The sequence below is a fragment of the Elgaria multicarinata genome, chromosome 1, assembly GCF_023053635.1.
Source record: "Elgaria multicarinata webbii isolate HBS135686 ecotype San Diego chromosome 1, rElgMul1.1.pri, whole genome shotgun sequence".
Taxonomy (NCBI): domain Eukaryota; kingdom Metazoa; phylum Chordata; class Lepidosauria; order Squamata; family Anguidae; genus Elgaria; species Elgaria multicarinata.
This window is the reverse complement of record NC_086171.1, coordinates 29,137,666-29,164,500: the sequence shown is the minus strand read 5'-3', so window position 1 is coordinate 29,164,500 and position 26,835 is coordinate 29,137,666. Positions and strand designations below refer to the sequence as shown.

The window sequence follows — 26,835 nt, the reverse complement described above, 5'->3', positions numbered from 1 at the left end:
AAGTGCCAAGACCTTTTACTAAGAACAAGGGTTAGTTTGAGCTGCTCTGGAAAATTCCATAGGTCCTTGGAAGCAAAGTTCTGCTTAATGGCATCTGTCTTGATACGTTTGTTTTTCATGGTCAGTGAATGAACACTTGCTGCACTTCAATAAATACAATAGGAGCAGTAATTAATAATAATAATAATATATAGTAGGATGCTGCCTTGGGCAAAAGTCTTGAATCCAAGTCGAGGTGGCCGATTTGCTTGCCTCAGCTCGAATACAAGGTGGTGCTGGGTTTACCCGAGGCACCCCAAGGCTGAATCGGGTCAGTTCCGAAGGCCTTAGGGTGCTTCGGGCTGATTTGTGGCAGGAACCCAGAAACCCACAAAGTCTGACCCGCTTTGTCCAGGGGGGCGACCGACCCTGACTTTGGCTTTGGTATTGAAGTGAGTCAAATTGGGGTCATTTTGGAGGTTCCAAAATGATCTCCAAGGGGGTCTGTGCACAGCTCTAATATAGATATCAGTATGTATTGGATAGTCACTTTGACTTTATAGAAACTTAAAGTAATCCATATGATTTAAATTACGTTTGCGTGAACGGGTGTGTGTGTGTGTCCTTCCTCTGTGTTAATAGTCCAACTTCTGGTAGAATTCTTGCCTTCTGCTCTGGAATCTTTGTCTAAGCATCCCTCTCCAAGGGTCTCCAAATTCTGGGTGGTCTTCCTACATGGTATGGTCCTCAGGGCCTTGCCCAAGAGGTGAGATCTTATCCTTGAGCTCAGACTGTATGTCTGAAATGCAATGCACCGCTGTCTTCCTCCAACAGATAGACAAGAGAAGCTTTAAAAGGGAGTTAGGCAAATTCCTTGAGGGAAAGGATATCGATGGCTACTAGTCCTGATGGCTCTATCCTGCCTCCAGTATCAGAAGCAGAATGCCTATATGCACTAGTTGCTGGGGAATATGGGTGGGAGGGTGCTGTCACACTAACGTCCTGCTTGTGGTTTTCTCGTCGACAGCTAGTCTGCCACTGTGTGAACAGAATGCTGAACTAGATGGACCCTTGGTCTGATCCAGCAGGGCTCTTCTTATGTTCTTACATTCTTAGAGGAATGTAGTCTTGTTTCTTCATCTTCCAGGCAGTTGCAGCCTGCTGGTCCTGGCAGCCGCAGAGCTTACAAGCTCCCATGTCTCCGCTTTCCCCCTCTGTCTGGAAACTAGTGAGGGGAGTTGGAGTTGGAGGCTTTCAGGGAGGTGGCCTCTGTACATGTGCTTGGTAAGCAGAGAGCCAAAACAGATCTTCTTGCCACCTGTGGAAATGGGCTGGGGATGGGATCACACATACCCTATGCAGTTCCAGATTTCAAAGAAAGCTTGTTAGAGATTGATTGAGCAGTCGCTATGGTAAGCAAGATGTTCGAGCCCTGAACCCAGTGCTATTTCTATGTCATCTACAGTTAGTGCCCCTGGCATGACTGTGCTTATCTACATGGGTGAAATTCTTATCTTCTGATCTGGGATCTCAAATATCCCTGTGCTGTTTATTTATCTAGGCTTATCATAAACTTATATGGAAAGCTATAGTTTCTGTATATAACAGAAACATGAAAACATTGACCTGATTGCTTCTAGTAAAGTTAACACAGCTAAGGGCTGATACAAAGCTAAGTATGACTTAGCTTTGCAGTTTATTTTTATTATCAAAGGTGTTCATCACTGGTCCAAAACTTCATTTACTTGGAAGTATGACACTTATTTTATTGTCTGAGCTGCAGATTTTGTTTCCTGCTTATATTATGTGTAGGGTCTTATTATTATTATTATTATTATTATTATTATTATTATTATTATTATTTTCCTTATTGCCCATATTTTCTACATTATAGATGGTTTTCCAGGGAAAATATGTGAAACATTTTGGTAAAAATTATCTACGATTTTTAATTATTGTTTTTTAAATAATAATTAAAGACATGAATAATAATAATAATAATAATAATAATAATAATAATAATGATGACATGGAAATAGATTTTCAGCTGGTGGGGAAAATTCTACAGCAAAAGTACCAGCTGGATCTCCCAAATGGATGGAATTGACATTGTAGGTGCTGCCACAGAGAAGTCTCTACTCTGATCAGAGTAAAAGAAGGTGTGTAGAACAGAGCCCCTCTAGACAACTTGTGAGAACTGTCACCCTGTGGCTGGATCTATGATACAGGGGTTTAAAATATAAGAAATTGCACTTCAGGCAAGAAAGCAAATCATGAGTGACATGATCTCCTCATGCTTCTGTAAACAAAACTGTGTCCCAACGTAGATCTCTACATATTCCAATGTATTACCATGACTCCATTTTTAGTCCAAGTGCTAGATAAGTGAGGCTAATATTATGATATGCAAAAGTATGCTTAGAGGAGAAAAATAAAACATCTGGGGAAATACATATCCATTACCAAACTTGTAGGAAGTAATTTATTATCTTGATATATTTCTCATTCCTACTTCTCTTATACACCTGCTTTAATCTTCTTCCTACTTCTGTTCCTTCTTTCTACGGTTATTATTTTAGTGTGCCTGACCATATTTCATTCTCTTGCTGGCCAATGACAAGCCTTTCTTTCAAGCTACCAGAAGGCAAGCATATATTCATCACCTTAGTTGAGCCAGCTGAGATCATTTCCTAAAGGATGAAATCTATCTAGATAAAACTTAAATAGCAACACAACAGCTTGTTGTAATAGTCTGGCTGTGTGGCCAAGCAAAAATGGAAGAGAAAAATATTGAGTCCATGGATTTCATCAGCCTCTCCTTGGCCAGGGTGATGATGTAGAATATAAAACATAGAAACATAGAGAAGCAATATTCAAACCCCATCAACTAGCCTTCTGTCTAATCAACCTCCCCACAAATTGGAGGGATTGCATCCCCCTTACAACTTGACACTGGGCTCTAATAACTCCTTTCAGAATAGTCATAATATTGGCTATAGATGGGACATTATTTTCACATGAAGTGATTCCAGCAGCCCCTGGCCTTTTGTTCCCCAAACACCACTACCCGAACTAATAATTGATCCTTATTTTTCTGAAGTTCCACAGAAAATGTTTCATTTTCTTACACATTAGAATAATGCCTTGCTATGGTTAAATCTGCTGGGCTCCTCATGCTCCTCTATGAAAGCAACTCCTAGCCATAAGCCATTGGGCCAAGGTAGGCACCCTGGAAATGCAATGTGTGTTTTCTTACTGTTTTGTCAAGTCAGCAGTGAAGGGCCAACCTTTCAACTCTCCCTCCATCTGTCCCTCCCAAGACCTGCCGTACACTGCATGTTCCCACTCAAAAGGGTTTATAGCCTGTCAGCTAGGTCATACTCAGCTCAGACTCCTCATCTTTGACTTTAGCTTATGTCTGTGGATGGGCACTTTGAGAGGTGGGCCCTGGGTAGGGGAAAATTCCACGTTCTGTCCCTTTTCCTTACAGCCCATGTGCATGGGCATGAAGAAGGCTTAATCTTAGATGTTAAGAAAAGTGAAGAATAGGCAGATATCAATAATGTTTCAAAAAACCAGTGAGTAAGCTCAAGATTTGATGTGCTACTCTATCCTGGCTGTACCAAGGGGTGGCTACTTGTGTTTGCCTATAAGGGGCAATTCAGATGTTACAGGACACTAGTCTGTAAAAATGTCCTCTCAAAGGGGTTTCAACATTTCTGTGCTGCTTACCACATAGATCAGCCCAATGGAGGGACACCAGGAATGGGCCACCATCATGAATGAACCTTTTTAGTAGCTTTCAAGGTGAAGTGATGTGTGTGTGTGTGTGTGTGTGTGTGTGTGTGTGTGTGTGTGTGTGTGTAACATTTAAATAAGTGTTACTGTATATTCAAGTCAATCTGTTAGAAGAGGTTAAATATAAGTGAGAATTTGGGGTGGGAGTGGAGTAACAACAGTGAATATCTAGAGTAATATGGGGTGATAAGGCAATGAGCTGGTGAAACTCTTTCTGGGACGATTGATACAGTCTGGCATTTAAAAAGAGCCACTTTATATCATGAGAGAATGTGGAAGAAGAAACTGGATGAACAGAACAGAAAGGGATTCATAATATTTGCAGAAATCCAGGTCCAAGATCCTGGAAAGGCTTAGCCCAGGCTTAGAATAATCCTTTAGCTCTTACGGATGACGAAAACAACTACAACCTTGAGCTGTATAGCAGAGAAGCAAATAACTGTAGGAGTGGCTTGTAGAAGTGGATGCATACAGCTGTTTTGGTGGTTGCTGCTGGTAGTGTGTGGTAGTGATGACCAGTCTTACAAGCGTTGGCAGCAATCCAGACCTCAAGATGTTCATGGCGTCTCAGGAAATGTTCTACACATGTATGGGCATATATTTTATAGGGCTTTTCTTTCCCTGTGAAGCTAGAGCTTCCATAGACTCATTTGCACACATGGCTAGTACAGTCAGAATTGCTGGGTTGTGGCTTTTATTCTAGTGCTTTAATGCTTTATAAAATGCAAGCTTTCATAATGCAAATAACATACATTGGGGGAACTGAATGGAGAGTGGAGCCTTAGCTTATGGCAGGGTAAATTATCATAAACCGAGGACAGGGGGAGAAAATCTGAGAAGCGTGCTTTCTTAGGGAAGTTGTCATGGGATCATTAATTATCCTGACATATTAGGAATTGCACTCTGACAGAGTGAGATACCATAGACTTATGGATGGCTCATTAGGTGATTTTGGCTGGAGCATAATCAAGTGGCTCTTTGAGATTCTGGAATGGCACGCAGTAATCACCTAGTAACTCAAAAGACCATAAATTGTGAACTGGGGGTGGGGGGTGGGGGAAACTGGGTATTTTGACTCATGCAAATAGACTTGAGAAGCCTAATCAGATAACTTCTCAATAAAACTGAAGCTACAATGCAAGTAGGCTTGAAATTCAATTGCTGCACTAATATTATTTCATCTGATATTAGTATACAAATAATTTTATTCATTTGGATGATGGGAGGCATGTTCAGGCTAACGTTCCCACACGAAGAGTTGTTATGGATTTTACTCCTTCCATCATGCTTCCAATTCCTGTCATATGGTTTTATTTTTATATCCAGTGTGTGCAAGAGAAGCTTTCAAAATCCAAAGCTCATAAATCTTTGAGAAATTGCTCTTTCATTTTTATCTCAGTGTGGCTTTAGCCTCTTGCTTTGTAGGCTACTTGCTTCTCTTTTCTTAGTGCGGTATCAGCTATCAATGCACAGTGAGAGGTAGAGTAGCCTCATAACTGCAAATGGTTTAGAAGTGTTCAGATTTTAATGTGACTTTGGGACTCTTCAACATTTTACGGAGAGGTAATGCTCAGGTTCAGAGAGTTTTTGCTTTGCGGTTACTCATTATTTTATTTTAAAAATGGGCATGGTGGCGCCTTATTTTTAGATGCTAAGGATGGTGGAAAATTTAATTATACAACTGTACTTTTTGAAATATGTTTATTCATTTTATTCATTTTTACCCTATGTTCTTCAGCCGAACAGAGAGTCCTAAAGCATCTGTTTCAACTATCAGTATTTATTTACAACATGTATATACCAGTCCATATCTAAAATAGATTACCGAGTGGTGAAAGTTGGAATAAAAGAATTAAAAGATTAAAAATTAAAACAGCATATTAAAATGGATCAATTTAAACAGAATACCAATAAAAATAGTGGCTTGTCAGTTGAGGAATGCTTCCTGGAAAAGAGCTGTTTTTCGAGAGGTGCCAGAAGCAGCACAGTGTTGGAGCCTTCCTGACCTCCAGGGGCAGGGAATTCCAAAGAGAAGGGGCCACCACAGTAAAGGCTCTTCTCTTGGTGTACTGTAGTCAGGCCAAAGGTCCATGTGGAACCACCAGAAGCAGGCCCTGTAATGACCTCTTTAAAACATTTGTGTCCCACTTTTTCCAACAGCTCAAGCCAGTTCACAATGTACTTTTACAATTGTATAAGGCTGCAAACTTATGCATGTTTTGAGGGTGTCATCAACACCCTCAAAACATGCATAAGTTTGCAGCTTTATATGCTGATGACACCCAAATATATTTCTCTATGCCTTCAACAACAGCATCAGCTAAGGACAGTATGTCTCCTCTGAATGAATGCTTAGAGGTGGTAATGCTCTGGATGAGGAAAAACAAACTGAAGCTGAATACAGTCAAGACAGAGGTGCTTGCTGTCAAAGGCCATAACCTGGGTTTGGAGGTGTGTCAACCAGTTCTGGATGGGGTTACACTCCCCCTGAAAGACTGTGTTCTCAGCTTGGGGGCGCTTCTGGATCAGTCACTCCAAATGACAGCCCAGGTAGATGCAACGGTCAGGAGTGCCTATTATCAGCTTCGGCTGATACGCCAGCTGTGCCTCTTCCTAGAGTCGGAAGACCTAAAGACAGTAGTGCACGCGCTGGTGCTCGACTTCTGCAATGCGCTCTACATAGGGCTACCTTTGTGCCTAGTCCGGAAACTTCAACTAGTTCAAAATATGGCAGCCAGGCTGGTCACCGGTACACCTAGGGGGGACCGCGTTACACCAGTTTTAAAATCTCTTCACTGGCTGCCAATTAGTTTCTGGGCGAAGTATAAAGTGTTGGTTATCACCTTTAAAGCCCTACATGGTTTGAGTCCAGGCTACCTGCGGGATCGCCTTCTCCTGTACAATCTGTCCTGCACACTCAGGTCCTCTGGGAAGAATTTACTCCAGCCAACAAAAACAAGGCTGACAACTATTACCCAGAGGACCTTTTCTTCTGCTGCTCCCAGTTTGTGGAATGGCCTGATGGGAGAGATTTGTCAACTTAACAGTCTTCCAGAATTTAAGAAAGCCATAAAGACTGATCTCTTCCAGCAGGCCTACCCAGTTGAATTTTAAGATGCCTTTTTTAAAATAATGTGCTGCTTTTAATAATGTATTAGTTTTAAATGTTTTAATTAGTTATATGTATTTTATGGTGTTTTTATTTGTGTTGTACCCCGCCTCAATCCAGAGGGAGAGGCGGGTAACAATTATTATTATTATTATTATTATTATTATTATTATTATGCTCTACAACTTCCAGCATGATGCTGGCTGGGTCCTACTGGGAGTTGTAGGGCCTTTTCCTCTCAAAACATGCATAGGATTGCGCTCTACGGAATCAAAGCAAGACCAAAACTGCAGCCTCAAAATAGAAACCCAATTTAAAATGTATTATGCTCACTGGGTGTGTGCAGACGGAAAGTTGCCAACCCTTAGGGAAAGGAAAAGGAACCTCTCATGCAAGCACTTGAGTCATTGCTGACTCCTAGAGGGACGCCTGCTTTCGCTGATGTTTTCTTGGCAGACTTTGTAGCAGAGTGATTTGCCGTTGCCTTCCCCAGTCGCAGTTACCTTTCCCCCAGCTAGCTGGATACTCATTTTACTGACCTCAGAAGAATGGAAAGCTGAGTCGACCTGAGCCGGCTGCCTGAGAACCAGCTTCTGCTGGGATCAAACTCAGGCCGTGGGGTGAGTTTCGGCTGCAGTAACTGCTGCTTACCACTCTGCGCCACATGAGGCTCAAGAGCCATGCCAACCCTTGGGTTAGTGTAAATTGAATAAGTACATCCACCTAATTGTGTGGGCATGATTGTGTCCCCCCCCCCCCCCGCCAAACCACAGGCATGAATATGCCTGCCACGAACAAAACCAAGTTGGTAAATTTAGGGTGCAATCCTATCGATTTAGGTTATAATCCTTTTGATTAAACTCAGTGGCATCCAATCATACAATGCAGGGTGGACTGGTAGCAGAGATAGTTCATTCCTGTCTTCCTGTCCTGCAGAGTTTTATAGATGGGCTTTTTAGCCTTTCTAGTGAGTTTGCTTTGGAGGGAGAGGGAAGGAGGCCTGGAAGAAGCTCAGGATAACTCGTATCCTGGCCCCTCCGGTCTCCTCCCTTCCCCACCTATCAGAATGCCCTGTTATCTCCTCTTCCAAGGTCACTTCTCTGACCTTGGAGGGCAACTGGCTCAGTGCTTTCCATGCCAGCTGCAAAGGGTGGGAATAGGGTGTCAGAACTCTGACTCCCCTTTCTGAGGTCAGAGCGCTCTCCCCATTCTTGGAAGAGGGACTCTGAACAATCCTAGTATCCCTGGGATGCTCTCCCAGGGACCATAGGATTCCTTTCTTAGTCATGTCATTTTACACATACATGGACATTCTATGAAATCCATAGCATAACTTTCTTAACACACCTTTCTTACTTAATCACCTCTGAAGGTCACAATTTAAAGAACTGCACTGCACTAATGTGCATCTTTCAAAATAGCAATATTCTAAATAAGTACTCCTTTTGATCTTCCTCTTTGCTTTCTCTTCATTCACTCCACGGGGACTTTGAAAATATAGTTAATCAATACAAAAGACAGTACTACTAAAGATATCAAGCATTGGAATTGTGAAACACAGAAAAATGACATTCATGAATCGTAGGAAATGGAAATATAAACCTAAAATATAGGTCAATTTAAAAAATATTTACCTAGGTATTATAATTTAAATGCCAATTGCAACTTACATGAGCCTCAATCCTGCTAGACCCTTTTTAGTTTATTTATTTCAGAAATACTCTCATTAAAAGTGTCTTCCTTAGTTTGATGAAGTGTATCAAAACCCTAAAATGGATGTGTGTGTGTGTGTGTGTTCAGTTTGAAAATATTTTTTAAAATAATTGAATAAACTTCTCTTCGTCTTTGAACATATATATTAAACTGTCCAAAATAAGTATCTATGGGTAGTATCCCATAATGTGTCTATGTTTAGTGCAAAACTATGTATTAGTTCATTGGACCAGTTCGCATGTAACAAGAGATCATGGCTTAAACAATCCATGAGCTGTTAGGGATGAATGGAAGAAAGTGCACCACTTCTGCTTTTACTCAACAATCCATGAGTGGCTATATTGTAGGCTGCTGAGCATGTCATCTGAACCTGGATTGCTGGTATTCAGATGATCAGTATTGTTTAGGGGCCAAACACCCCAGCAATTAACCCAACAGCAAGCCATGAATTAACCGTTAGGTTGTTTAACCACTAAACAATCCAGTGGTTCGGGATTAGATGACACGGTCAACAATAAGAGCTGCTCATAGGATGCTCAGTAAAAACAGAAATGGCGAGTGCGCCCCAGACGGTCCACCTGCTTCTCCTGCTCATGCACAGCGGTTTAACCCATAGGGTATCGTATTATGCATACCAGGTTTCTGGATCCAATTTAAACTCTCTAGATGGGACTTAATTACAACCTGACTTAGATTTCTGAAATACAGTTCATTGACTTCCTTTGGGCTTCTCAATATTTAATAGATGAAATTTAAAACTTAATATTTTTCATAAAAGGTGGCACAGTTGTGTTGGTGAAGAATAACATTAAAACTCTAAGTCTGTAACTAATATGTAGCTAATATGTATTACTAATATGTATTACTAATATGTAGCTAATATGTATTAGTAATATGTAACCAATATTTTTTGTGAATATTAGAGAGAGCTTTGGCTATTGGGCGGTATAGAAATGTAATAAATAAATAAATAAATAAATATGTATCCCATAATCACATCCTGCAAATCAATTAAAAAGCCCTAAAATAGCTTTCAGTAGTGGTCCTCAAAAGATCCACAGTTGTTTTCCTTAATGAAGACAAACTGGGAGAAAGTGGCTGATAATGTTCTATAATACAGTAATGTATTACTGTTGTATTTTTACTACCGGGGAAGGTTCTTGTGGGATTTTCTGCCTAACATGCCAAAACAACTTAGGTGGCCGTGAGTACCATGTACCTTGACTTGAATGGTGTATGGAGGGAGTAGCGGGGGTGTGGGTCAGCATCACTGTCTGCTCTGCCTCAGGCAGTGAAACATCTTGGGCCAGCCCTAAAACCTTGCATATATAGGGGCAAGGGTGTTTTTAATCACTGTGGAAGCTAAGGCGTAATCTATACCAGCCGTTTATTCCAGAATAATATCGAGGTCATCCCTACCTTGCCACATGACGTTCAACTACTCCCGTGGTGATCTAGGGACGACCCCTCAGTTATTCAGGAATACCGCAGACTGCTTTTAGACATGTTTTTTTCAGCTCTCTCGACACGATCCCAAAGTCTGTGGCTGGTGTGCCCCCCCTTCCTGAAGCTGTTGCTGTTCAGTGTGAGCTCCTGGCTTGGCAAACAGCCAACCAGCTGTTAGGGGCATGTGCGGAAGTGGACGGCCGCCATTTTTGGCACATTTTTTTTATTGGTTACCAGCGTGTTTTGGCCCTGACTGTGTTTATTTATTTATGTATTTTTAACACAAACACTGATGTGCAGGAGTGCATCTTCGACACAGTACCTATCCCCCCCTTGTGTTTCTGTTTATTTGTGCTGGTGCACATCTCGGAGGAGGTATTAAAAATAATAATTCTGCACCCTGTACCCATCTGTCCAGTCCCTCCCACTTCTCCTGATACACCTTCAAAAGCACCCTCATGGGGCGCATATCCCCCTACAACAGCTTTCCTTTACTCCTGGGAAAGTTCCCCCATGTGTGCCCTGTGAGGGACAGTCTCAGAAGCTGGAAAACCCATGATCATCCCTCCCCACACTTAACAGTGCTCTAGGTGTAGATGACCCCTAATTTTCATGATCCAGTCAGTAATAGTGCTAATATCTTGAATTAGGCAGAGGCTTTGCTTATATCTTAAATGAAGTGGAGATACTGATGGTTTGCTTAATTAGGCAGAGGATATGCTGGTATATGACCCAAGAAACATTTTGCTTTTTCCACGAGTTAAGCAGTTACAGAAATTTAGTGATTTCACAAGTATATTCATATTGAGGTGGGTGGGGCAGCAGGTCATCTCCATCCTTAATTTCTATAATAGACCTGTGGTTTGAGAAATTACATTTGTGATAGGATGTTAATATTTCATCTCTTCTCCCAGACACTTCAGTGTTTAATAATTAGTATGTTAATTTTATCTTGGTGTAATGATAGCCACTGCTTTCCATTTTAAAGGAAGTTATATCCTGAATCTTCTAATAATAATGCAGAACACATCTTACTACCTACACAACGCGCCTCATCTCAAACTTAACTACATAAGCTCTTAAACAAGTTGAAGTCTTATTAATCCTGTCATGCGATAACAATGTATAATAAAAAGAAATAAATCTGTGCGTCAAAACTGCAATTACTCTCATTAAACAAAACCCACAAGTTAAACGAATGTCAGGGAGCTCAGTTCATGTACAGCATCTGGTATTCACAAATATTGTTTTGAATGTCCTTTCTATAGCTGTGTGGGCAAAAACATGCCCAGCTGAAGAGATGTAATTATCATAGGGCTGAAGGCCAACCCCAGGTAGGCCTCACACATAGCAATTAGATGTACCGTGTGTTCAGTAAATATACAGCCACAAGAGCGATTGGGTACTGAATGAATAGTTCCAGCATTCTGGAGTACCTAATAACCAATAGGCTTCAGCTAAGAAGCACTTCACAAGGCTAGGCAATATGAAACTGAGCTTAGTACTGTAAGAAAAGACCAAAGATTAAATAAACATTCTGTGTAATATTTTAACGGCGCATGCCACTTCCAATAAAATTTTCTCTATGCTTCTTTCTCTTGACACACTTTTATGAAAAGGGAGAATCATAAGAGGGAATACGTAGTTTATATTATTACTTATGCGAGTTCCTGATTACTCTCCCAACAGTTTTCACAAACCATATTCCCTTAGAGAAAATGTTCTGTATAGAATCCCTGTGAAGTCCTCAGCAAAGGGCAAAGTGACAAAAAAAAAAAAAGTACAGTTACAGAAATAATTCAAGAAGACTTGTTTGTGCTGGTCTGTTTCGACAAGTTCAATAGGTTCTGCTGAAATTGGCTCTCTTTGGGTTCAGCTTTTATATTGGGATCTGAAAATAAATGTAGGTAACATGATCAGTATTGATTTGTATCAAGTCAGGTTTGTGCCATTTCAGAATCACTGGCCATAGCGTAGGCTTCTAAGAACCCAAATTTGATTTGCTTTCCCTGGCAACTCTGCATCATCTTCAGTAGGAAGCTTTGACTAGTCATAGTATTAACTTCCCCTGCTTGTGTCTCCAAAGCCTAATCTACACCAAGCAGGATATTGCACTATGAAAGCAGAATATAAAAGCCAGGAGCCACACCAAGCAGGATGTAGCAGTATGAAAGCAGTATATGGTCTGTGTCAATGGGCCCCAAGAGTTGTCAGTGCACTTCAATACCACTATAAAGCAGTAGTGTGTTTCCTGCCTTTTATATACTGCTTTCATAGTGCAATATCCTGCTTGGTGTAGATTAGGCCTTAGACACCTGAGGAGAACATGGTCAGAAATGCAAATCCCACAAAGCTGAAAAGTTCAGTTGCAAGTCACACAGGTACCTTTCTAAAGATGGCCCACTATGTGCATTTAGATTACTAAAGACAGTACCAATTTTTGAGGGATCCAGACATCAGCTGTTTTCTCCCTGCTTCCCTGAACATATTGAAGAAGCAAATAGAAAAAAAAAGCATAATCATAACCAGCTTTATGTCAGAAGTATCAGGGTTTCATCTGTGGGTTTCATTTCTCCAGTTGAATTTAGGCTTGGCACAACAAGAAGGCTGGTACTGCAATATTTCCACTTCGCGTGAGTAGGTGATAACTCCTCCTTATCCCTGCCGGTTATGATTATGTCATAGGAATTCATAGTGTAGGGAGCTGCCATGTATCAGCTCAGACTGTCAGTCTATCCAGCCTGGTAACATCTAGTCTTAATGGCAGGAATTCTCTAGGGTTTCAGGCAGAGCTCTTTCACAACACCTGGTATTCAATCCTTTTAAGGAGAAATGCCAGGAATCGAACCAAGGACTGTGGTGTGCAAATTGTGTGCTGTACCACAGAGCTCTGATTCCTCCCCATGATAATATTTTGCCTAAGTGATGAGTGACTTTGCCCACTAACGCTGTGACTAGTTCATACGATTGTGGTGTGGTTAACAAGACACGGTGTCTTGTTAACCCTGTTTTGCGTGCTGTCAAGGATCTTTACAACTGGGTTCCCCTAATTATCCTTGTTGGCGTGGCTTGCCGTATCATCCGGACCCAGGAGTCTGTCAAGATTGGGCCCAGGTTCACTGTGGAGTCTGAAGACTCAGATTCAGATTCAAAGGCAGAGCTAGGAGGTGAGCAGTGGGTCAGATGGTGGGAGAAAGATTTCTCCATGAGTTTCCAGGAGTTAGGGAAGATTCTTTCCAAGGGCATAACATTTAGTTGAGTCAAGTAGACATACTGCCTTCCCCTTCCATTGGAAAACAGCTTCCCACAGAGGAGGAGGAGGGGCATGACTTGGCAGACGTACGAGCGCACTGATGCTCAAAAAGGTTAGACCTTATGAAAGAAATGAGTCATGCTGCCAGGTTAGCTGCCCACCAGAGTCAACGGAGGGAGGGACCACCCTGAAGGAGGGGCTTAGATAGCCCTTCTGGTGCTGTGTAATAGCCTATTGTTAGTTCAGTGGCAACTCTTTTACTCTACTGAAGTCTTCTCTTTCAGGATTAGCTAATCAGGCCATGGAGGCAGTCTTTGGGTTTCTACTGAGTCTGTTTGAAAGACCATGGTTAACATCATAAAGGAGAATTGCTTGGAAGATCAGTCACTGCCTGTTTATTGCACAGCGGGAGGATTCTTAGTTCTGAGAGAGGCATGGCTTTTTTGAGCAATCCTCGAATAACCCATGGGGTGTTGTCAGGTTATTTGGGAGTTGCTGCCTCTCCACAAACAAGCCATGCCACTTGCATTTGGATGACAGGCAAGCCATGAGAGTGAGGGCAATTAGGGAAATCAGCTGACATACAGTACATGGCAGGGGAAATAAGCTATGGTGGCTTATTTCCTTCTTTGCGATGATGTGAACCATCCCAGTGCCTGCTTCTCAACAGGCATTGCACCTGTGTCCTGCTCATGAGTTCTTGGTTGACAGGTGGTTGGCCATTATGTAAACAGAGTGCAGGATTAGATAGACCTGTAGTCTGATCTAGCATGGCTCTGCCTTACCTCCTTGCATCCCACTTTCTTTGTGTCTGCATCTCATTCATCCGTCCTTTCTTCTCATTTCTTTTGTTGAATTCCTTGGTTAATGACATCAGCTATCCTTAACTCCCCTTGTCTGCTCCAGAGAAAGTGGCTAGTTGGCCACTTTGTGAACAGAATGCTGCCCTAGATGGACCCCTAGTCTGATCCACCATGGCTTATGTTGTTATGAGAGACCCTGTGATTGACCTTGACAGTTGATTCTGGCCCTTTCTACACTTAAGGGTTATCCCAGGAAAACGAAGGGATCATCCCTGCCTGCTCCCGGGATCCCCTGTGTGGCATTTGGATGCACAGGAATGATCCCCGGATGGTCCCAGGGTATAGGGCTGGTGTAGACATGCCCTCTGTTCATCTCCTGCACAGGCCATTCACTGCTGCAAAGTCTCTTGTGCCTCCAAGCCTGCTTATGCCTAACTGTGACTACTTCTGGCTGAAATTACAGGCATGTGCCAGATGTTTGCAAGTTCAGAATCCTGGCTCCTGTAATATGATTTATTTCTTTGTTAATTACCCAACAGCTGAAGTTCTCTGAGCAGTTTAAATATGTTAAACCATATAGTTCAAACATTAAAACCAAAAATAAAAACAGCGCAAATTAAAACCAAGATAAAAACAGCAGCAAAGAATAAAAACATTATAACATCATAAAACCAAATTTAAAAAACTAGCAGCAGAGCAGACTACTAAAACTACTAAAGGCGTTTCCTTAAATGTCTGGGATTATCAAAGGGTCTTCATCTGGTGACAGAAAGACCATAACATAGCTTCCTGGGTCAAGCATTTCACAAATGGGTGCCACCACTGAAAAGGTCCTCTCTCTCGTAGCAACTCACCTCACTTCATTTGGTGAAGTACCTCAGATGATAATCTTAATAGCTGGGTAGGTAAATATGTGAAGAGACATTCCTTCAGGTAACCTGGCACTAAGCTGTTTAGGGATTTAAAGGTTAAAACCAGCACTTTAAAATGGGCTTAGAAGCTGACTGTACCTGGGGTTTTTTTTGGAAATGGTGCTACAATGCATCTGGCCATTATGCGTGAATATTTCAGACCTTGTCTGAGGGAAGAGTATCGTACACACACAGAGTGTCGTTTTTTCTTGTACAACATCACTAGAATTCAACCGTTCCTATCGGTCTCTTCTGCCAAGAGCCTTGTTCATGCTTTGGTTATTTCTTGCCTGGATTATTGTAATCTTTTGTTGACCGGTCTTCCTTCTTCTCATTTGTCTCCACTGGTCTCCATTCATCATTCGGCAGCTAGGATTATTTTCTTGGCTCGTCGTTTTGATCATGTCACCCTGCTTTTAAAATCCCTCCACTGGCTTCCTATCTCTTATAGAAACCAGTGCAAGCTTTTTCTTCTTACTTTTAAAGCCTGTCATAATCTGGCTCCTCCCTCCCTTTCTTATTTCACTTCATCGCCCTGCTCCAATAACACCATGGCCGGATCTACACTACTGCTTTAAAGCGCTTTATAACAGTTTTATAGCGCTTTAAAGCAGTTAAAGCGCTTTATAACTGTTATAAAGCGCTTTAAAGCAGTAGTGTAGATCCGGCCCATGTCTCTTACCTGCCCAAGAGTTTCCACATCTCTCTTTTGTCTTCGCCCATTCTCGCTCGCTGCCTCCTATGCCTGGAATTCTCTTCCAGTGCATTTGCGGACCACGACGTCAATTTCTGTTTTTAAATCTCACTTGAAAACATTTCTTTTCTCGAAAGCTTTTTAACTGTAGCGTGGTCATACTAGTCTATATTTAGTTTTAATGTCCCCTACCCCTATTGGTTTTTCCCCTCCCTCCCTTGTCTGTTACGGTGATTTTAAATTGTAAGCCATATGGCAGATTGCCTTTTTTTGTTTTATTCTGTACAGCACCATGAAAATTGATGGCACTTTATAAATAAATATTATTATTATTAATAATAATAATAATAATAATAATAATAATAATAATAATAACAACAACAACAGAGGGATAGGGGAAGCAGAGAAGGAAAGTGAGAGTATTTGAAGCAAGGCTTCAAAGTTTGAAAATGGATTTTCTTATATGGTTTGCACAGTTCTCTGGAAATTTATGATCCTGTTGAAGTAATAGTTCAGCTGCCTGCTGCTTTGCCCCGTGTAATTATGACAGAAGGGAGGTTAGGTTTTAGGGACATAAATAAAATGAGGAAGTGTAGCTCTGTGGTTGTGTTTGCATTTATGCATGTGCAACCTATGAATTCAGATATTAATGCTTTTCACAAGCTTTGTTAGTCTAATTATATAAATAAAATAAACTCAGCCACATATGTTAACATTCCCGTTTTACATTTAAATTATAATCAGTGATAAAGCTGGAAATAATCAGCTAATGTTTTATTGATGTCTAAAATTGCTTGAATTAATATACGTCTTTCCTTTGAAGATATGAACGACCCACAACCGCCACCCAGCTGTATGAAGATGATCGTAATGTATCCTAATAAAAACTGACAGTGTAAACGCCAATAGTGTAATAAGAATATTATACTAGAAGTGCCGCATTGTACCTCAGATGTCTCTGGCGGCTATACACATGTACTGACGTGATGGTTCCCTCTGGCTAAAATTGAGTTGCAATTGAAATAATTAAAATATAAATGGACAAACTTAAAACTTAACCAATTGTGCACATGCACAACTTCTTTAAAAACAGCCTTTAAAAAAAGACTGTGCAAAAAGGGAGTAAAGTCAGTTCTCAGAATGAAAAGGAAATTTTTTCGCATAGAGCAGAAGAATGTCCCTTCAACCCCAACCTGCCAGTCGCTTTCCCTCCCTCCCTCTCTCTGTATCTTACTACTTTGTCCTTCATTCTCTTTATCTCTGCCTCTCTCCCGACATCTAAATTTGTAAAAATAAAGATAGAAGGTTGTATTGGTGCCACTGGTGTAGTTCATCTTAGGTTGGGACATAGTCCAGTTGTAAATCTATACTCACCAACATATATTTTGGTAATGCATATATAATATTATTAAATAATAATAGGTTGGATTCAGGCTAAGGATACAATCTTATGCACGCTTACCTGGGATGAAGACTCAATTGAATTCAATGGGTCATACTTCTGAATAGACATGCACAGCTTTGGACTTCACATTAGTTGCATTTTGGTTCTGTTGAAATCAGTGTGAAAAGATAGTCAAGTCCCATTGATTTCAGTTGGAATCAAACACCACTAACTTAGTATAGTTCCCACTTTATATTTTGTAAAAGAATAGCAAGTAAACTCTTCATTACAATGAAGCCAGTGTGGTGTTGTGGTTAGAGTGTTAGATTGGGACTTGAGAGACCTAGGTTCCAGTCCCCACTCAGGCATGAAGCTCACTGGGTCTCTTTGGGCCTGTCACTGATTCTCAGCCTAACCTACCTCACAGGGTTGTTGTGCAGATAAAATGGAGAGAAGGATCATATAAGCAACCTTGGGCTCCTTGGAGGAAACATGGAGTAGGAAATACAAAGGATATATTTTATTTATTTTTAGTAAATGTGGTATACAGCCTCAGATAATGTTGAGTCTTTTTATTTATTTTTAGTAAATGTGGTATACAGCCTCTGATAATGTTGAGTCTTGGGGCTCATCTACACCAAGCAGGATATTGCACTATGAATGCAGTATGAAAGCAGTATATAAAAGGCAGGAGCCACACTACTGCTTTATAGTGGTATTCAAGTGCACTGACAACTATTGGAGCCCATGGACACATACCATATACCGCTTTCATACCACTATAAAGCAGTAGTGTGGCTCCTGCCTTTTATATATCACTTTCATACCACTTTCATAGTGGAATATCCTGCTTGGTGTAGATGAGTCCTTGGAGTGGGTGGGTAGGCCAGGCTAAGTAATTGAATAGAGCATTAAAATAATCTGACTCGCCTTGTGTTCCCTGCCTTCCCCCCTTCTAGCTTGGTTTAAAGAGAAAAGCATCTCTCTTCTCTCTTTAGAGAAAAGAGAGATCTAGGAAGAGAGATCTTCTGAGCATGTGCACTGAATAGGATTCCCCGGAGCCATATTCAGAAGTTTTTGTTTTTATTACTTTGAAAATACAAGTGCTCTCAGGGTGGCTAATCAATGCAAATAAAATAAAATTTTAAAAAAATCTAGTTTGAATTTATAACAGTCAAGCATCAGTTCACCAGGCATAAAATAACAGCAGCCAGATCGAAACTATGATCAATAATCAGTCAAATGTTTAATAGGCATGGGGAAAATAAAAAAGGGCATCATCTGACTGAAAAGATAAGAAGCGTAGGTGTCAAGTGACTCTATGGGCTCCATCCAAAGAGCGTTTTATTGCACGCTCGTTAGTGGGCACTTGCGGATTTTTCACAGGCCCCTCACATGACGTCGTCTGCCTCCCGCGTGCCTTCCGCCCCTTCTGGCCTTCCTTGTGCCACAAGAAAAAACACAGAAAGTCCGAAATATTTTTAAAACCAGAAGTTGCTGCTCTCTCCTTCTGTGTGCAGGAGAAGCAGCGTGATTAGAATGCCCGACTGAACGGGCCTTGTGCTCGTTGTTTACTTCCTGTTTTGAAACAGGAAGTAACTGAGCAGTGAAACCAAGAGCGGAGAAGCGATGGTAGGGAGTGTGTTTTCCCACGTGTGATGCAGCCCTATATAGGGGAGACATTCCTGAGGTGGTTGACAACAGCCAAATAAGCCCTTTCTGCAGTCTCCGCCTTGGAATTTTTTCTTAATACAAGGTGGGTTCATCTGGAAAAACGTGGTGCTTTAGCACTAGCACTTTGAATTGTGTTGGGAAACAAGCTATCAGACAGTTAAGGAACCGGCAAGATAGGTTCCAAATAGCCGATCCTATTTAATAACCTACCACAGCATTTTCAACTAACGGAAGTGTCCAAGTACTCTTCAAAAGGAGTCCCATGTACAGTATATTGCAGTAGTCTAATCTGGATGAGATGAGATGATGGATAACCACAGCCAGGCTATCTATCCAGGAGCTTGTAGCTAGTGCACCAGCTGAAAGTGAAGAAATCCATGCTACAAAGGCCATGTGGTAGGCCTCCATTGCGAATCCAAGTGGATGTATGAGATTTTCCCAGTCTGTGAACTGATTTTTTAGGGGGAGCTCATCCCATTCAAGGATGGCTTGATTACAACCCTCTGGGTAAACAAAGCACCTCTGTTTGATTAAGATGTTTACTGCACTGCAACTTATACCAAATATAAATGAAATTAGAAGTGGAAAGTACTTTGAACCTTTTAAATTGATTCTTTTCAGTGGGGCTTGTACAGACACCTTTCCTGGTAGAGTTCCTGAGCTCTCAATGTGGCTACTATTCAGTTAATGTATATTAATAACTTAGGAAGTGTAGATACTGTTTTTTTAGGGCAACGAGAGCACTTTAGTATTAGGTACAAAATCCTAGCTGCGTACAGAAAATTATTGCATGAGTAATACTAATTTATAATGTTTATGTTCCAGAACTTTGGGATTGTTAGTGAAGCGACTGGAGAAAGGTGGAAAAGCAGAACAAGAAAATCTCTTTCATGAAAATGACTGTATTGTCAGAATTAATGATGGGGATCTTCGCAATAGACGTTTTGAGCAGTAAGTGCATCTATTTACAGTTTATTGCTTTTCTTAACCTTTAACTATTGCACATGGAAGTAATTTGGGGAAGGAATAAAATGTTTAAGAACAAATTGCCTAAGTAAGTTTTTTCTGTAAAGAGATAAGTGTTGGTAGATCATTACAGTGTTTCTTTAATTACTCAATCTACAAAGCTACATGGTAATGATTGCCATTATATATCTTTTTGCTGATAATTTAGGCCTTGTTCTTGCTAGTTATAGGACCGTTTCGCTACTTCTCCCACCTTGCATTATATTGAGTGATTCATTTTGTCTATAGTAAAGCATTGTTTTAGTTAACAACTAAGACACCATTGTGTTTACTGATTCTTTGTTTAAAAAATTCTGCAATTTTGCATAACAAGTAGACCTGTGCTCAGATGCTGAACCTTCCCTGAAGAAGTCAGTAAGTTTACAAATATTTGCATAGGAAGCCATTAGGTCTTGACAGAAGCCAGCCATTTTCTTTCCTGGTAGGTGATAGAAGTTATAGTTCACATGCATATTTTAATGAAAATGAATGTAAGGGAAGAAGAAACACTCAACTTTTATGACTAGAGAATTTAGTAATGTTTGCAGTGCATTGATTTTTGTCAGAGAAATTAAAATATTTCTGGCACTGTTGGCAGCCACTTAAGTCCACAGACTTCTTGAATATGCTGGAGTTCTGAATCACTCACACAACTGTGTGTTCAAGAGCTTCCCCAAACAACCAGTCATGTGATTTCCCCATCAAATGAGGCAAGACTTTGGTTGGAGCCAAAGAACCAACAGCAGAAGAACAAAACCTGTATCAGTGACATTTAGTCAAATTAGTGGAAGGCTACTCACCGAGTATCAAGGAGTTGCATTATAGTATGAGGAACGTAGTGAATAAGGAAGGTGCAGGCTGTAGCATTTTAATCTCTAGTAGGCTATTGAAAGAGATCTTGCACAACCAGAAGAATGTTGAGGTCATTTTTGCCCAAACAGCACTGTTCCACTAAATTAGAACTATGATTTGATCCTGGTTTGCTGTAACGATAAATGACAATTGCCTGAATTTGATAAAACAGGAAGCAGGTTTATTCGAAAACTAAAAGTGGAAGCTTTCAATATCCTTTCCTTGCACATGAAACTAAAGGAAGGTTGGCGCATGGGACTGAGGGTTCATCTACACCAAGCAGGATATTCCGCTATGAAAGCGGTATATAAAAGGCAGGAGCCACACCACTGCTTTACAGTGGTATTCAAGTGCACTGACAACTGTGGGGCCCATTGACACATACTATATACCGCTTTCATACCGCTATAGCCTGCTTGGTGTGCCTCCTGCCTTTTATATACCACTTTCATAGTGGAATATCCTGCTTGGTGTAGATGAGCCCCACGTCTCATTGTGACTTATTCACGTCATGCAAACCTATAGTTTAGCATTACATCTGAACTGTCTCAAAAAGATTTAACATGAAAATCTTCTCTATGTATTGATCTTGTAAATCAACTTAAAATGCTAACTAAGTTGAGTACTTATTCTTTTGAAGTATGGTAAAGTGAAGCTTCAAGTAATTTATAATGTTCTTATATGTTCTGTAGTTTGTATTTTGGGCTGGGGGGTGGGGCAGTGAGAATCACACTTATAATATTTTAGAAAATAGTATGTATTTATTATATTTATATGCAGTCGTATAACACAAAGTGCTCAGGGTAGCTCACACAGTAAAACAAGTTAAAAACAATGACAAATATAATAATGAGTACAAAACAAGGAGTGTAATAAAAACTCCAAAAGTTACAATGAATTGTAAGGACACATTGATTAATAAAAGCAGAAACGTCTCTTCCCCCTCCCCATTGTGTTGTATTAATAGAATATACTTCAGGGAAAAAGTCATTTGTTAAGAGAATACTCCAAGAATATTTTAGTTTACAGTTCAGTTTCAACAATATGTCTGTCATTTCATGATGCCTAATTAACATCAGTAATTATCCTTGTAATGTCTTCAAGTCTGCCAGTCTTAATTTGCTAATTTTCTATTCATTTTAAAACCTAGAGCACAGCATATGTTCCGTCAAGCCATGCGTACGCCCATCATTTGGTTCCATGTGGTTCCGGCGGCAAAGAAAGAACAGTATGAGCAGTTATCACAAAGTGAGAAGAATGCTTACTACTCCAGTCGGTTTAGCCCTGATTCCCAGTATATTGACAATAAGAGTATTAACCATACTGGACTTCACACATTGCAAAGAATACCCCGAGTGAGCAATCAAGCAGATCAGTCGGACTCTTTCTCGCAACTACCTCATAGCGTGAATTCATCAGGAAAACCACCTTTGGGCATGGTACCATCACCACAAAAAGCTCTCACCTCCACTTCAAGCACTGGCTATAACACCAAAAGGATAGGGAAGCGGCTTAATATACAGCTGAGGAAAGGTAAGATGATGGTTTCTATACTCAATGTTCAATGGAGAGGTAAAGGTAGAGTCAGTGTGGTGTAGTGGTGAAAGTGTTGGACTGGGAGTCAGGAGATCTGGGTTCTAGTCCCCACTCGGCCATGGAAACCCACTGGGTGATGTTGGGCCAGTTACAGACTCTCACCGCAACCTACCTCACAGGGTTGTTGTTGTGAAAATAAAAATGGAGGAGGAGGATTATGTACGCTATCTTGGGTTTCTTGGAGGAAAAAAGATGGGATATAAATGCAATAATACACACATACATTTTAAGGTAATCTTTTCTTAGGCTGATACTTAGCATGAGAAATATTGTTCCTGATACACAAGCTTCTACACATGCTAATATTTCAGGTATGACAGTGTAGAGCGGAATGGTCATGAAACCTGGTTGTGGAAATTACTTAAGGACAGTTTTTTTCCCTTTTAATTTTTAAAAAATGAAAATAGCACCTTTTTTACAACCGTAATAGGTTTGGTTCCATTATCAAGTTTATTAATCATAAAAAGTACTTTGCACCCCTAGGAAAGCTGAAACTATTAGGCAGGGTGTAAAGTAAAGTATTCAGCTAGTAACATGAAGCAGAAGGAGGCTTTAGACTTAGCTTTTTTCTTCCACAGCAGCTCCTCTTGCCGCATTTCAAAATTATTTTGAAACACAGGAAAGTTTTAAAGACATTTTGTGACACGGCACAGGAGTCAGCTGCTCAGAGGAAAAAATCCATTGTGTTAAGGCAAAACCAAGCCTTTATGGTTCCAGTGGTATGCATCTGTCATTTCCAAGGAGCTAGACCAAATATTTTTCAGCAGAGTTCTTCATAAATTCCAGGTAAGTAGATTTCTAGAGGGGTAGCCACAAAAACAACAGAGTTTTCTGGCACCTTAAAGACTAATAAATTTATTATGGCATTATAGCATACACTTTTGCGGACTAGAATCCAGTTTTATAGATGCAACAGACAGGTGGATTGTGACACAGGGTTGTAAAAACACACCATGCTTTGAGTGTGGCGAAACACATCGTTACGTGTGGCTATAGTAATATCTAAATACTAGGTGCAATGTGCATTTGCCACAATATCCCAAAATTTATAGATTTATAGAACCTGTTTTTTCAGTGTAATGAAGTAAGATCAGCTATTATCTGTTAATTTTGTGCTTTTGTTGGTAAACAATGCTGTTTATAATGTATATAGTGGTTAAATTTAGTGCCCATCTGAAGTATATTTCACTACTTTTGGAGTGAAATATACAGTGTGTGTGTTAAAACAAATGTATGACTGGCACTAAACTTCACATTCTATATTGCCCATGGAATACATTAAAGAAGACTCTACCTAAGGCTTAATAATGACCGGACTGGTTATTTTCTGGCTTGGATTATGCTCTATTTTCTGTGAACTTCATGTGAACTACCAGATTGCTTGTTTCTGGTTACTGAGTTTTAAGCTCTACAAACTTGGATGACATAAGGTTGAGTTGACAGTTTGCTTCTGTTGTTGATGCGCCTTCAAAAATACTTAAGGCCATCAGCTTAAGATGACATGCTTGCGGGGGGGAAACGCACTATTCCTAGCTGAGTGAGGAATTGCTGTGCTTACGACTATAAATTCAGTCACTACAGTGATTTACCAATTTTTCATCTTTAATGGAACAGATAAAGAGGAAGCCTACAAAAACGCCGCTGGGATATAACACAGGCTTCTGACTTTCTCAATCAGCAGTGGAAATAGTGATTATACAGTTTATATAATTGCAGCAGTAATTTTGACTAAGTAGCGGACTAAATAGCATTTTATAGCTTCTCAAAAAGTAATACTTGAGGACTACTAGTGTCGTATATGGGTCGGGCTTCGAAGACCTCTTTGAAACTAGAGCTACTTTCAAATACTGCCACTAAGCAGCTGTAACTGGGGCCAACCTTGGAAACATGGTTATGGCCCATTTCTGAGGGCAAAGGCCTTTATCACTTCGGACCTGGGTGCCTTTCCCCACATATGTCTGCCTGTACACTAAGTTCTTCATTGGATCTTGGGTTCCCGCCTTGGGTTCCTTGGAGGAAAAAAGGCGGGATATAAATGCAATAATAAATAAATAATAATAATTTGAACATTCGGTGATTGGCAACAACTGAGAGGGTCTTTTCAGGTGAGCACCCAGATAATGGAACATTCTCCTCAGAGATGTTCACCTGGTGGCCAATTTCATGTCTTTTTAGTGATAGGCAAAGTTCTTTTAATTTTGTTTGTTGCATTTGTAATAAGTAACCATGAAACCTAGAGACCTGAAACTTGGTGTGCATACCAAGGGAACCCTAGGGGTGTGTACTTCGGGGTTGTTGTTGTTTTTAACACACATTAATTTTCATTTTAATGTTCCCATGTGGTTAAAGCCCACAATAACATCTTCATTCACTAGGGGTAGACTTTCCTAATGAGCACATAGTAGGCAGAAAGACACAGATATTCTCCCCATTGCTGTGGATGCCCCCTTGCTTGGCAACAGTGGATAGATCATTCCCATAGAGGGCTATAGGGTGCACCATGGCAGGGGCTATGCCTAGGAATGTCAGTGGTGCTCAGAGGGGGCATCCACAATGTGTAAGTTTGCTTGAAGACTTCACTGTATCAAACTAAGGACAATTCCAGCTTGTGCAAAGCCAGGTCCATTTATTCCTAGTCCTTAAAACATCAATACCACAACATTTCAAAACACATATAAAAATAATAAGAAGAACCAGCAGAGAAAACTAAAATACAAAATAATAAAATCCTTATCCGTTTCAGCTAAAATAATTTCTACTCCGCAACCAAATAACTCTGGACTTAGCTAGACCTAAAGATTATCCCAGGCAAATGGAAGGGTCGTCCCTGCGTGCTCCCGGGATCCCCTCTGTGTCATTTGGATGCACAGGGATGATCCTGGGATATAGGCCTGGTCTAGCCATGGCCTCAGTTTAGCAAAAAGCCACTGACAAAAGATATGTTTTTAAGGCTCTCTTAAAGGCCTGCAATAAAGGGACCGTATGCACTCCAAGAGGTGGCAAGGTTGGTCATTTTCCTAGGACAGGCAAAAGGTCTCCCACATGAACAGCATCAACATTCTTTCTTCATATAGAACATCTAAGAAGGACAGACAGGCATCATAAGAGAGTTCTGTGTTTGCACACCCTATGTATTCCAAGTAAAGTGGGCCGGCCATTCTAAAGGTGTCACCCACCCCCAAATCCTGTAGCTGGTTCTAATGTTGATGGGGCTCTTGGGATCCTAGTCCTAATGTTACACATCCTACTATATAGTAACTGGATTGTGTTAACCATGGTGACATCATGTCTGTGATGTCAGTAAGCAGGATTCCCCTTTTCACCGTTTGATTTGTCTTGTTAACATTCACCGTGGAAAGATACATGTCTTGTGCCTCAACTCTCATTTGATTATGTTGAGAATGTGCATGTGGCGCAACAAATGAAGCAGAGCGCTTAAGTATACCCCCAAGTAGTTTATTATAAATATGAGCAGAATGGAGATGTTGATTGTCTTTGATTATTTTTAATGAAGGATATTATAATATGATGGGCTTTACGGAAACCTAACAAACGTGCTTTCTTTCCAGCTAACAGGCAGCAGTTATTTCGCCAATTACCATCATTAGATTAAAATTTCCTTGCGGGCGCGTTAATGCACACACACACACGTATGCCATCATCAAGAAATTCTCTCCTTATTTAGCCAGTCTATTTGGAATAATGATTTAGAGTGTGCAAATTGCCCCTGTTAAGATATAAATGGAAGAGACAACTGGATGAAAGAAACCTTCCTTATTAAAGCTGTTCTTTTTTCGCAGCTGCGTGAACTATGTCGTCTAAAATGACAAAGTGGGGTAGTCCTATAGTAATTGTACTTGCTTCCGTTATGATTTCTTAATATTTTTTGCCATTTTGGCATTTTCAAATAACCTGATCTTTCATAGGAATTAGCTGTTTAATAAAGTCAGAAGAGAAGGTCAGTAATATGCTTCTTTCAATGCAGCATGTTTGTTGGCTTTTTCTAAATGAAAATTGATATCTATTTATCTTTTGTTAAAGGTCGGGGCTTCAGCGTCTAGCATACAGATTTAGGGGTTGTTGCTGGTGTTCTAATATTACTGAAGGGTTGCATTTCAGTCAGTCAGTCTTTGTAGTTCATATAAACTTCAGGCTGCATTCCTGCACCTTGTTTCATGCACACAAGAGCCCCTTCATATATTATGATTTTGTAGGCATAGATCTGCATTGTAGCATACAGAATGCAATGAGATGTTTGCCCTATGTTTGCTGGCTATAATGGTCCAGAGCAGACATAATGTTCCCAATATCCTTCATAACTGTGGTTAGGAGAAGGAGAGAGGGCCATGGATTCTCAGGCTCACTTCCAATCTCTTCTCACATGAAAATTTTCCTTTCCCAGCTGTGGTTTCTTTTCACCACTGTGTAGTGTTAGCTCAGTATTAGCACTAACCAGATTTCCCATTTTGGTCAGGGTATGAAGTGGGTTTGCATATGTTGAATATTAGTTTAGAGGCTTCAGTGCCTTAGTGCTACACCATAGTTAAAGCAAAACATGGAAAAGTACCAGCAATGCACAAGAGGGGGCAGAGTGTGTCATGTCCACATTATGTTCCTC

At 40.5% G+C, this 26,835-nt stretch overlaps 1 protein-coding gene across 3 annotated transcripts in view; it reads left to right on the top strand.

Annotated features, from left to right (window-relative positions):
• PARD3 (par-3 family cell polarity regulator) overlaps positions 1 to 26,835 on the top strand; it is a 680,003-nt gene that overhangs the window by 362,667 nt on the left and 290,501 nt on the right. For all 3 annotated transcript variants that reach the window (XM_063125521.1, XM_063125527.1, XM_063125514.1), the window contains exons 8-9: positions 19,590 to 19,715; positions 21,772 to 22,154. In XM_063125521.1, the coding sequence (XP_062981591.1) occupies positions 19,590 to 19,715; positions 21,772 to 22,154 (509 nt within the window). The remainder of the gene's footprint in view (positions 1 to 19,589; positions 19,716 to 21,771; positions 22,155 to 26,835) is intronic.